Source organism: Colossoma macropomum, unplaced genomic scaffold, assembly GCF_904425465.1.
Source record: "Colossoma macropomum unplaced genomic scaffold, Colossoma_macropomum, whole genome shotgun sequence".
NCBI classification, from domain to species: Eukaryota; Metazoa; Chordata; class Actinopteri; order Characiformes; family Serrasalmidae; genus Colossoma; species Colossoma macropomum.
Window position 1 is genome coordinate 5,517,139 of NW_023494804.1, and position 13,427 is coordinate 5,530,565.

General features: G+C 37.7%; 1 protein-coding gene across 1 annotated transcript in view; it reads right to left on the reverse strand.

The window, feature by feature from the left end:
• kirrel3a (kirre like nephrin family adhesion molecule 3a) overlaps nt 1-13,427 on the reverse strand; it is a 219,103-nt gene that overhangs the window by 96,462 nt on the left and 109,214 nt on the right. Inside the window, exon 2 of the mRNA XM_036595784.1 lies at nt 8,360-8,509. Coding sequence (XP_036451677.1) covers nt 8,360-8,509 — 150 coding nt within the window. The remainder of the gene's footprint in view (nt 1-8,359; nt 8,510-13,427) is intronic.

The window sequence follows — 13,427 nt, forward strand, 5'->3', positions numbered from 1 at the left end:
AAAATATCTCCTCTTCTATTTACAAACACCAAACTTGGCATGAATTGAAAGTGTAGAATCTACATCTCTCACAGAACATCTCTGAATTACACCACGCTTTTGATATCATCACCAATAACTGCAACTAGTAACAGTTAGAAGTTTTGATCTTGTGCTTTTTCACTGAATGCCTACTGAGCTTTTCACTGAGCACACACAGTGAGAAAGCTCACTTCACTTTGCCATTACAAAGATGAAGCGCTGTTTATTTCGTGGCACAGGCTGCAAAAGCGTTCTCCAAGCCCTCGTCAGCTATCAAGCAGCTACCGATGTCTGCTTAAGCGTCAGACTTCTGTCTTCGGCCAGCTCCAGCCATTATACTGCAATCCAATGAAACCCCTGACTCCCTGGATACCTTCACAGGCCGGAGTGAGACAGAATGAATGTAATGGGACAGCAGAGCCCTTAGAGGCTCAATTAAAGAGCTCTGTCCATGACTAAATGCTGCCTGAGGCTGGAGCTAAAAAAGACAAACTTCCAGGGAAACTAATGTACGAACTGACACTTATTCCATCATCAAGAGTGCACTTTAAATCAGCGCTCTTACCTGCAAAACAACGGCTGTGCAAGTGCTGGTTCCAACGACTCGTATAAGAATCAATATGACTCTAAATGTATTAACTGATGACAACTGATTGCTTGATTAGATGCGCCACAGAATGGTGTGTATTGTAGTTAACCTGGAGCCTCACCAATGTATTGTTTGATTGGTAATAACTGCTGGGATTCCCATCATGCACACATATTAGTATCAGTATTAGCTTATAAAGCATAAATAATTGGGGGCGGTCCCCCAGTCCGATCCGAGTACTTCAGCCTATTAAACTGAGCATCATCATTCTAAAAATCCAGGCTTATTACATACAAAGGCTTATTATTCAGTAGCTACAGGAACTTCAATGGAAACTGGCTGAGCTATTCTTAGGTTATAGAAGTGTGTAATAAAACTTTGGGCCTGCCGTTGGGCTCTGGCCTTTTAAGGGGTCAATCAGAAAACAGACAATTTTCTGCACTGAAATCTGCATCAAAAATTCTGCATCAGCCTTCAAACATTGATGTTGAGTGAACTATTCTCAATACCAATTCAATTAGATCTTTAGTGAGTAAGATGTGACAGGCAGCCAATTAATACTACAGCAAATTCATTTCATTTTTAGTATGTGCCAAATATGACATTCTAGACTATGTTTTGTTTCTGGAACACTTCTTTATGACAATTTCACAGTGTGTTTAATATTGGTTGATGATCCATTCTGACTGACCTTCCCGATGATTTGACTACCAGTGACCTTAATTACATTGATGTACTTATGCAAAATGGATGATTTAAAGTTATATATATATACACACACATACTGATATTGTTATGTGCACGTATATATATATATATGCACTATATACTATATACTATGGTTCTATGGAACCAGACTTTTTACCAGGTAAATTTTGGGCTGTTTCTTTTGGTCCGTTCATCATGAAACTCACAGCAACAGGTATTTTCAAATGATAAAAACTGAAAATTTGACAAAAAGTAGATATATGAGGTTTTGTTCCGACAGTAAACATTCATATATATTATTCATATTTAGTTGAAATCGATTTGAGAGGAGAACTGATGAAAAGTTATCATAACATAAGGGAGAGGTACAGAGGTCCAGAGAGGCCATGAGGTAGTTCTAATTTTCTGGATTGTTATTTTGAGATAACAAGTTAATTTTCTTGCTATCACAAGATAACAAAATTATCTTGAAATAACAAGTTACTTATCGTGTTATCTTGAGATAATGAGTTCATTATCTTGTGATCACAAAATAAAGTTATCTTGAGATAATGAGTTAATTGTTATCTCAAGACAACGAAATTGTTATCTTGAGAAAATGAGTTAATTATCTTGCTATCTCAAGACAACAAAATTGTCATCTTGAGAAAACGAGTTATCTTGCTATCTCAAGATAACAAAATCATTGTCTTAAAATACGGAATTACTTATCTTGTTATCTCAAGATAACAATCAAGAAAATGATAGCAACAGTTCACGGCCTCTCTGGACTTCTGTAGTTAAGAACAACAATGCTGCTAGAACTGTGGGAAGCTCCGCCCACAGTATGTGAGTTTCTGCTCTTTGGATTTAAGAAATACGACAACTGACAAGCAAACCAGTCAATAAATCTCTGTTTAATAAACCTGAAGAGACTGATATACATTTTTTGGATGATATTATCAGAATTTTAGCAATATGTACAATGTTATCCACGTAAATGTCCACACCAGTCCAGCTTTGTTTCAAACTCAACTGTTTTCCTCTTACTGTAACACCGCGAATCTCACCTACATAGTTGTATGCGCTTCAACACTTAATGCACGGCTAATTACAGACTTATATTTCTGAAGATCTAACAACCACTTCATCAAGGTTAATCATGAGCGTTTGAATACTGGAGCCAGGCGTGCTGTGTTAGAGTAGGAGCTAAACTGTGCATGAGGGCTGATCTCCAGCAGCAGAGCTGGCACCTCTACGCTAAACGAAACTTTGCTTTAGGCAGTTTTTTAGGAGCCTGTTTTAATAAAACTGTATCTTCTATGCAATAAAACTGAAGACTAAAGTGGGAGAATGAGCTGAAAATTCTGATTACATGATGAACAATTATAGAATAATATTCTATTATATAATTCTATAATATTAAAATTACAATAATATTATACTGTTCTGGACTGCACGCTTTGGAAAGGACTTCTAACGGTATATAAAGAAGTCAGCGAAATATGCCTGGTAGACTTTATTACCGTATGAAGTTAGCAGAAGTAATGCATTTCTATCCAATACAGTTGTACAGAAGTTAGACTGAGTGTTGAACAGATGGAGTGAGTACAATCTCAATGCTGTTTCTGGTTAGAACCTTTAATTATATTAACACAAATTGTCACTGTCAACAATGTGAGAATGGAAAAGAATTGAAAATAAGTCACCCTAATGTTGATTTAAAAGCCATTATTTTTTGGATATAAACATAAGCAACTGCAGCTGTTTTTTTCAGGAGATGTTTTTGAGGAGATTAGATAATCCACTTCAATAAAGGAGAAGAAAGTCAAAGTAAAATAACTACTATTTTACTAAGTAAAATAAAACTAGATACAGAGAAAATGAGGCTCTTAACAACAACCTGGAAGACCTGGTCGACACCAAAACGGCCCCTATCAGATAAACAGCATATAAAGCTTTCATCTTTGAGAGAGAGGAGAAAATCAAGCTGCTTCAGATCTGAAAACATCCACAGGTGTTTCTGTCCATCCTTCCACTGTGAGAAGACGACTCAGTGCTGTGGGTCTGAAAGGATGTGTAGCTGTTCAAGAAGAACCTCACTGAGAAAAGGAGACGGACACATCAAACAAAGAAGCAGAACGATGGACTGACCACCCCAGAGTCCAGACCTCAACAGCACTGAATGTGTTTGATTTCTTCAGAAAATGATCACCCAGCTTCTAAGACTGAACTTTGGAGGCGTGTCTGCAGATTCTTTGAGGAACTGAAAGTGAGTCTCCTGAGAAGAATGGAAGCTGTAATAAAGGCAAAGAGTGACACACTGAACACTGTAATGATGTTGGGTGTGTCTCAAAACCTAGTGAGCTCTACATAGACAGCATTTTACGTCACAATATGCGCGCTCCCGACAAGAAGGCTGTCCCAATTCTTAGATATCTCAAATATGCTGCCTACTGAGGTCTCTCATTTTGGCCCAATATCGAGAGAGCATCGGTTATTTCCTCAGCCGCCCAGGCAATCCCGCGATGCAGCGCGGGGCAGCTTTTGTTTGAAGATGGCGAGCAGAAGCGCTTCACCAAGCAGCGACGTCATCTTCAATTGTAAGTTATTCTGATTTTCAGGGGAATTTATCTGTTTTCTAGTCATAAAGGTGCACAAATAGCCTATACTCTCCACGTTTGACCACAACTATTGTCTATTTTGCTGTTTCATTCAGAGCAAATACAATTAAAATCGCTATATAAACCACCAGAGCCAGAGCAGGACCCATGTTGGCTAACTGTGATTCTGACGGCTGAGGTAAGTAAACGCTGGTCTCCTGCAGTGGGCGGGAACAAGCGGCGACATCACTGCTGTCTAACTAGAGCGTCTCATTTATCTGCCCTATAAGGATACATGATGGTTGGAACGCTGCCTACTTAGACAGCTGCCTATGTAGACAGCGGCTACTTAGAGAGCTCACTAGGTTATGAGACACACCCATTATATTTAATTATTGAGGCTTTGAAATTTTACGGTAAACATTTTTCTTCCTGAAGCTGAGAAATTAATAACTTGAACTTAATGGCTGTTTTGACTGGAAATGACATAAATGAAGGGTCCTCTCTGACTTTTGCGCAGCACTGTATCATACGCAAAATGAATGCTGACTCAGTGTAAAGTACTTATAAAAACAATAGGACAATTTAAAGGGGAATTCCACCAATTTTTGAGATGAAAAAAGTCTCAAAAAAGTTTTAGAGTGGTTTGACGTGAAATGCTCCGATCTAGAGAAACCTACTGACTCAGATTTCTTTCCGATTACAGTGGTGGTGATAGGAACCAGGGGTCACCATGTCTACAATACAAACATAGTCATTTTATTCACTATCCAAAACCACCAGTGAACCTACACGAGTCTTCTGTAATGTCGATGACGGTGAAATAGAGGTAAATCAGAAAAAAAAATGTTTTCTTTAGGGACTATTTTGCCTCCTAATGCCCTGCATGTATCCCTCCATCATTAATAGATTTAAGAAATGTGTTCTGTAAACAATTCTGACTCAGTAAGTTTCTCTAGAACAGAGCATTTCACACCAAACCACTCTGAATGACTTTGTTTACATCTTAACCACTAAATTACATATAAATGTTGAAATATTGGTGGATTTCCCCTTTAACGTGACTGCAGAATTCCAGAAGTGGGAAAAAAAACATGAAAGACGTACTTGTGCGAGCATCTAAGTGTTGCAAGTGCTTTACCCTTGTTAAGCTCCCTGTGATTTTCGTCACAGTCACAGTCCTTTTAATAGCAAGCCAATTTCTTTTAATAGTTCTGTGATATTTGATTCATTTTGAGCCAATTAATTTGTACCGCACATCCTCCGAGTGTAGAACGCAGAAGCAGTAGCACAGCTCCTCTCCGCAACTCCGGAGACATTAAGTGTTTGCTTTAATTAATGATCAAAATGCAATTAGTACTCCACTGTAATGTGCTACTTTATAAGCGAGCACTGTTGGATAGGCACTTTGTGAAGGAAACAAGTAAACACAGACATTAATTGAGCAACGGTGGCACAGCGAAATGCAAAAAAGCTGTTTGCTGACAAGAAGCAGCAGACAATTGCGTTCCTGATGACGCAAGACTGAAGCGCCTGTTGTTTCAGAAGGATACAGGGAGCATACAGTAGCGCAGATGCTGCAATAACAGCAACATATGAAGACATTTAGAAAAGTTGGGAGTTTAAACTGACTTTAAACTGAACGCTTGCAGCTTCAAGTCTGTAGAACACCGCTATACACTAAGTGATTAGACGCGATTAAAATATTCATTATAATTTTTCACTTTTCAATGAATCAGCACTGATTATTTGGTATATTTTAAATGTATTAAATTTAAATCTACTTTCTTCAATAGAAAACGCACATTTCTATACATTTTCTGCCACATAGGGTCTTTATATGTTTTATCTAAGTCTTTATAGAGGCTTCCTTATTTATCCTTCTCCAGTAAAGTACTGTGAAGTCTTTGAAAAGCAATGTCTGGTTTGTTGTTTAATTAGGTCCATTTTTATTATTCAGCCTAATGGTTTTTATTTGACTCAGGGTGTAATGGTTTCAGCAGAGCATTCCCCTCGCTCTCCTGAGCATCTTTCTCTTACCATCGTTCATGAAAACCACTGTCAATGACCAAAAGACATCTGGGTGCAGACTATCAGAGTATAGCAGATGGAAAGGGGCAGGGCTTCTTCAACATTTAAGCTTTTTTCACTTATAAAATCGCCTATAGTTGCTTAAAGTCCCTTATAATTTCTAAGGGTTATGATGTTTGGGGTTTATCTTATTCTACTGGAGAACTCACATATTAACTAGGTCTAAGACTGAGTTCAAACAGACATTTACACCAAATATTATCTTGACCACAGAACTAAAAATACATTTGTATGCAAATGTTATAACTTTTTTTAGGTCAAATTATAATTTTTTATTGAGGTTTTTTTTTTTTTTTTTGTGAAAACAGGTTAACAAATTCTCGCTACAGGGAATAAACTTAAATATGGCCTTTTTCTGCAAATATCACTGCACAATTCCTATTTATTTGGTAAGTGTAACATAATGAAACAAAAAATATCACAAATAGCGTCACTTTCCACAGAAAAACATGTATCTCCATTATTGTATCATGTATCTCCATATATTATCCAATTTTTTTTCTACATCAATTCACCACACCAGCTGTTCTTTACATTGTGTGAAAATTTCATAATTAATGGACCAAAAGAAAAACTTTACTTTTTGAAAAAAAAATCTCTTTACCTTAAAGAGTGTTTTTGCCCTCTACTGTAAAGTTACTATTTGTAGATACTTGTTTTTCTTTGGACAACGACAATATAATGTGCTATAACTTTTTCACAGGCCACATTTCATTTATTTGTTCAGTTATTTTTTGCCAGCAAATAAACAGTAACTTCGCATTAAAATGTGCAGAATTTTTATCACTTAGAAAATTGCCAAAGCATGTCATCTTTGCATACGACTTTTATGTTTAGCGCTAAATCGATCGTCAAAATAATTGTTACTAGACCACTGACACAAATGAAAGGGACAGCCTATTTCTACCATGCAAATAAATGTACTTCGCATCATTCTTTGCGCCATTAACCAACCATAAACAATGACTTGCACTTTTGGCCAAAAAAAAACACTAATATGATATCAACAGTTTCTATTTGAAAAGGCGGGTTTATCATTTAAATCAAGGAACTTTTCTGAATTGTAAACATGAAGGCGCAACAGGCAGTTAGTTCCACTCTGTTCGGTGAGCCGAAGCTGGCCTCAGGCATGGCATTTATATTCCTTTTTCACTTGAGCTGATAATGAGTGGTAAACATAACTTCAGACCTTTAGAATATAAAACTTTCAGTAGTCCCTCATTATATAGTCCAGTCCCTCCCACCCATACAGGGCATATACATTAAACGATGTCTGAGGGAAGACAGCAGTATCAGCTCAGACCCCACACTCGAGCTGTTAAACTGGTTACCACCCGATCATGAACACAAACACTACTCCAACTATAAACACACACCACTTTAGTGTTATTCCAAGCTGTTGATTCCATATATAATTGGACTGAACACTTGAAATAACATTCATACCACTGTTTACTGAACATTACCTCTAAAATTGGGGCACGTTTAGCACATTCAGCGCATATGTATATACACTTCTACACACCAGTAAACTTCTGTGTCTCTTATTGTCTATTTATTGTATTGTCTACTTATTGTTTATTGTTTCTGTATATTTTTAGGTATACATACGGTCACCCTACTAATACATGTCCACCCATGTCCTTCTCTCAATGTTTATACACCAGGGAAGCAGCCTGAATGTATTTCATTATCGCTGTTGTCGAAAGAAAACCTCGTATCTCCAAAATGATGACTTTACAGTAGAAGGAAAAAACCTACTATACTTTTAATGTAAGTCAATAGAACCAGACATTTTTCAAGTCATTTTGGGTCATTTCTGGTAGTCCGTTCATCATGAAATTTACAAACAATGTAAAGGGTAACAGGTATTTTCAAATTATGCCAAAAACTGAAAAATGTCAAAAATAGAGACAAAGTTTTCCGAGCATTATACTGTACCCGTGTATATGTATAATGACAACAAAGTTTAACTGAATTAAAATGAACTGAATAATACTTTAGTGACTGTTCATATAAATCATGACATATTAATGCGTTAGCATATGAATATATTATAGATATCAGCTCCTTGGGATCCTTATGTAGGTTAATATGGTTTAATACAGCTGTTACATGCTTATTACCACCTAGTAATACTATGCTCTACATACACTTTTTAAAAATTTGATTCATTAACACAGAATTCAGTTGTGCGTTTTCAAAATGGCACCAAACATGGCTCGACCAATCAGATTTCAGAATTGGAAGTGTCCGTTTTATACTTTTTTGATAGGTCACATCCTTTCAGGCCTACCAGTTAGCAGGTAATTGTCGACTAATGATGGCCAATAGAACCACAATTTGCATCCCTATGAGAGTCACTTACCCGACAGATCTCTGTTTACTCCCAGAGCAAGACCGTCCTTCACCCACAGCACCATGCCATGGTAACCAGTGATGGCGCACGGTAGAGTCACAGGCTGCCCCGCCACCACCACCACATCATGTGGCTGCTGCACCAGCAAAGCACCCAATCCTGAAATACAGAAACAGAGACAGAGGCCATGAGAAAGAGGGGAAGAAGCAGGTCAGTGATAGAAGCTCCTATTCACAATCAAATGCACTTTGAGCACTTTTAAGAGGCTTCAAAACTATTTCTGTGACTTGAAGATCGTTGTTATGGGTTAGAGGAAAACTCCAGAGGTGTTCACCAATCTCTATCCACTAGGGATCAGCAAAATTATGAAATTTATTATCACTGTGATAAATTATTTCACATTACGTCATGATATGCTTTGTATGCTGTGTTTATCAACAGTACTTAAAAAACTGATGAAGTGCATTTTGTATTACTATGAGAGCACAATCGGTCCTTGGATTTGGAGCAGTACAGTGTGTGAAATGTTAAATTAAAGTCACTATACTTATATAGTTTTTCATAGTAATTTTTAGTGATTCATTCAATTGGAAATTCGTGGCTGAAACGGAAACCAAAATCCAAGATACACCACATTAAAATCTGAAACCAAAAACTGAAAGGAATTTTTTTAATTTGCCGTTTTATTTATGCTTTTGAGTAAACATAAACATAAAAACTACAAGGTATTAAAGGACATACGCTTTTATTATTAATAAAATCTGCTTTCTAGAGGACAAAACTGTTTACATACTTTTTTAAAATGATTACACTATGTGGGTTACAGTATGTGTCACGAAAAAGCAGCATCCTCGACAACAGAGAACGGTTGCTTATCCAAGACAGTAAATTCCACTATTTTTACCTATTCTTTGCACTGTGGTGGTGGTTTGTGAATGTTTTCTGCATTTCAAAAGTTGCGTCTACAGCTGCCGTTTGGTGTGCTCACAGAAACTTTCATATCTGCTTCTGCTGTTTCGCTGTATTCTGTCTTGAGTGGGACGTCATATTTTTAAACAGTATAAAACCTGTAATGTAGAAGTTCTTAGGTGTTGTACCTTTTGATACACAGGATGAATAAGGAATATAAATCACTTGTCTAATGTCCCTTAATGAAACTGTGAAATAGTCCCACATAACCGACTTGTTTTTCCACTGTTGATCTGCTGCCGCTCAAACTGTTTAAATGCCTCTTCACTACCAGTCTTAGCTAAGTCTTAGATTTGGACACTTCATTGTGGTTTTTGTTATTCACCAAAATTTCTATGCATTCCCAGAATGTGTCTTCGGTGAGGCTTTTTGTCGAATTCATCAAGTCAAAAAAAAATGAAATATTGTGATGCATGTTGTGTGTCACAAAAATATCTTAAAGTATTGTGATGCTATTTTTGCCGAATCGCCCACTCTTAATCTGTACTGTACTTCTGACCATCATAAACAGAAATGTTGACTCATTTTCTTGTACTTAGAAAACAACAGAAATCTCAATGTCTCAAAATACAGTATAATAGAAACTAACAGGCTCAAGCAACCACTATCTTTCCTTTAACTTAACTTTAACTGGTCTTTTTTTAAATGCAATTTCATCTTCTTACATGCAGACTGAGGTTGTTAAATGGTAAACTTCACTTTCCTGTCACTCTCACATCATCTCCGAAACTCTCAGTGACATATACAGTCCTCCTCGGCCCAAGGGAGACAGTTACCCGGACAGAGGAATATGACACAGCCAGAACACGCAGGACAGCAGCTTCACAACTGCAGGTCTAGGGAACAGTCCGGCACTTCAAGCATGCACAGCAATAGCTACAGAATTCATATATAATACAGACTTAAAAATCTCACTCAATCTAACTTCGCTAGAGTGATCTAAAAACGCAGAGCTCCATCTGTTAACCCGTTTCTACCCAGACATGACTGAAAGATGCCATGCCAAATGTAAACTGTGCCCTCAAGGTGTGCAGCATTTGTGTGAGAAGTGTTAGCTCATTAAATTGCAGAGTAAGGGAGCTATTTCTGTAGAGGAGCAGGAGGAACGTCTAAAAGGAAGTGGAAAAAAAGAGCCGCTCGGAGACGCATTGTCTCTGTGAATATATTGACTGGGCTTACTGAACATAACATTAACATCTCAAGCAGACTTTGCTGTATGTGTACAAGAGCGGGTGGCGCTTCCCCCCCTTAGCCTCTTTCTTGTCGTTTAAAGTGGAAGCAGACAACACATCCAGAAAAATAGAAGAGCTAGCACGGTTCCCCGGGGACTCCTCCGGTCGATTTTTGTCTTAAATTCAATAAACTGCGGCTCTCCGAGATGAGCCTTTCATAAATAATACCCAGTCTTACATTGATTTAAGCAAATCTCCGTGGGCCACTGAGACGGAGAACATGAAGACAAATTTTCAAGAGATACTCTGACCAAATTATACCCGCGTCTTTGTTGTGGCCTTCATGCTGACAGCTAGCTAGCACATATTTCCTTCTTTCTCCTTTACGGAACGTCGTTACGGCCGTGCTGATGCCTACACTGACGCCTTATCACTTTAGTACCCAAAGGAGAGGAGAACAGCCATGGTAAAGGTGAGGCAGAGATTCAGATGAGCTCTAAACCCCCAAATCTCCCTTTTGGCTTCTGAGGCCTAGCCCTAACCGTCCAAAACAATCCCTTTTTCCTGGCACCTGCTGTTCTGGGCACGGCCGACATCGGCTTCACCCAATGAACTTCACCTCATAAAGCAGCCAATGGAAGAAAAAGAAACTAATCAGTGACCACGATGGGTCAGTCTGGTCTTTTTTTTTTGCTAGAGAAATTCCAATTTGGCCTGGCATTTCAAAAATGTATGAACCGGAGAGTGTTGAAAGAGGAAAGGTGTAATATTTCTCCACCTGGCGTAAATGAAAGCTCGAAAACTTCATTAAAAGTTCACCATGGAGGTGAGATGACAGGTTAACATACAGCAGGTTGAAACAGATGGGGATAATAATTATTAGGAGAGGTAATACCCTGCAAGGGTGAGGAATTCAGTGTAAAATAATAATCTGAACAGGTGCCAGCAGCACAATATAGCTATAGTGGCTTAGAGAAAACAATAGAAAACGCTGGAGCTCTTTTAACATTAACAGTCTTGCCATGTTGCCCACTTGCTCTTTGGATTTCACACGGTTTCATACGGTCTTTGTTTTCGGCCTTCAGACTGACAGCTAGCCAGCAGACATTACCTTCCTTCCAGTTTAATTAACATCCATACATTTTTCCCTTTAAGCCTTGAGTTACTTAATATTTCATGTGTAATACATTCAGAGACATTGGTCCTTATTCATCAACGCTGCATACAGTCAAGTCATGCCTACTTCATGTTCCATTTAAAGACCTATCACACTGTGCTTTAGTTTGACACTACTGACTCCGCCCACAAAATAAACACTGCAATAACATAGTTATTACTGAAGCATATTACACACTGCAATAACACAGGAAAACAATCACACTACACAATCACATCATTGTACCATCGTAAAAAAATGACATCACTGCTCCCTCAAACTCCACCTACAAGCACACCCACTGGCTCACGACCTACTGAATGCTGACATTTTATTGGCTCGCTAATAACACATCTGCAAGAATTAGTGTGCTTCATGGAAATGATATGTAAATGAGGTGCTGGTAGGCTGGCGCTTGACTTCACGCGCTGAAGCTGATTCTTTGTTTGCGCTAAAATCTCTGCTTGCACAGCAAATCGTACATCATTGATTCCTGAATGCATTGACCACAATTCATTGCATTGTATACTTTAAAAGACAAAATTCTTGCTCTCCGGGATTATTTAATCAAAATGTAATGACTTTTTTTCCTTGTCTAAAATATCTGATTTTTTATTAACTCACTGTGCACCAGTGCAAAATTATATAAACCAATAATTTCCCCTCCCACTTCCACCACTCCTAGCTAACTCTGACAGAAAACCCTCAGACAGCTCAGAGACCCTCCCTGACCGTGTTTCACTCACAAATACATCCCATTTATGATGACTTTAAAACTAGAGACACGTGGAAAATCTGGCTCTATGTACATTTTTCATGTACACATTTGCTGATGTCGATACATAAACACTTAACTTTATTACTACTAACTATTACATTTGTAAACTGGAACTAGATCCACCTGGATTAGTGCAACAGAAAAATGTGATACTTAATTGTAGAAGCTAAAAAAGCAATACAATAAATAAAATGAAGATATGTTAGCACAGTAACCAGTCTGCTCTTCCAGAGCACAATAAACACGTCATCAAATATCGATAAGAAATATCACTCAAATCTAAACATCTGTCTCATTCCAATATTCTTTTTAAGCAATTATCTATTAATATTGATACGGTTCCAATAACATTGTGTATCCCTGTTTAAAACAGCTGTACCAGTGCATACACTAATGACTTTATACTCCAGGATGAAAAGCCAAAGGCAAAGGCAGAAATTCAGATATGCTAAGATAAACAGATAGATAGACAGACAGACAGACAGACAGACAGATAGACAGAGATACAGACAGACAGATAGACAGAGACAGACAGATAGACAGAGATAGAAAGACAGACATACAGATAGATAGATAGATAGATAGATAGATAGACAGACAGACAGACAAAAAGACAGACAGATAGACAGAGATACAGAGACAGACAGATAGAGATAGAAAGACAGACAGACATAGACAGATAGATAGATAGATAGATAGATAGATAGATAGATAGATAGACAGATAGATAGATAGACAGACAGGTGCATTGATAGACAGACAGAGAGACAGATGCATTGATAGACAGATAGATAGATAGATAGATAGATAGATAGATAGATAGATTTATAGACAGATAGATAGATAGACACAGACAGATAGACAGACAGACAGACAGACAGAGATACAGACAGACAGACAGACAGAGACAGACAGACAGATAGACAGAGATAGAAAGACAGACATATAGATAGATAGATAGATAGATAGATAGATAGATAGATAGATAGATAGATAGATAGA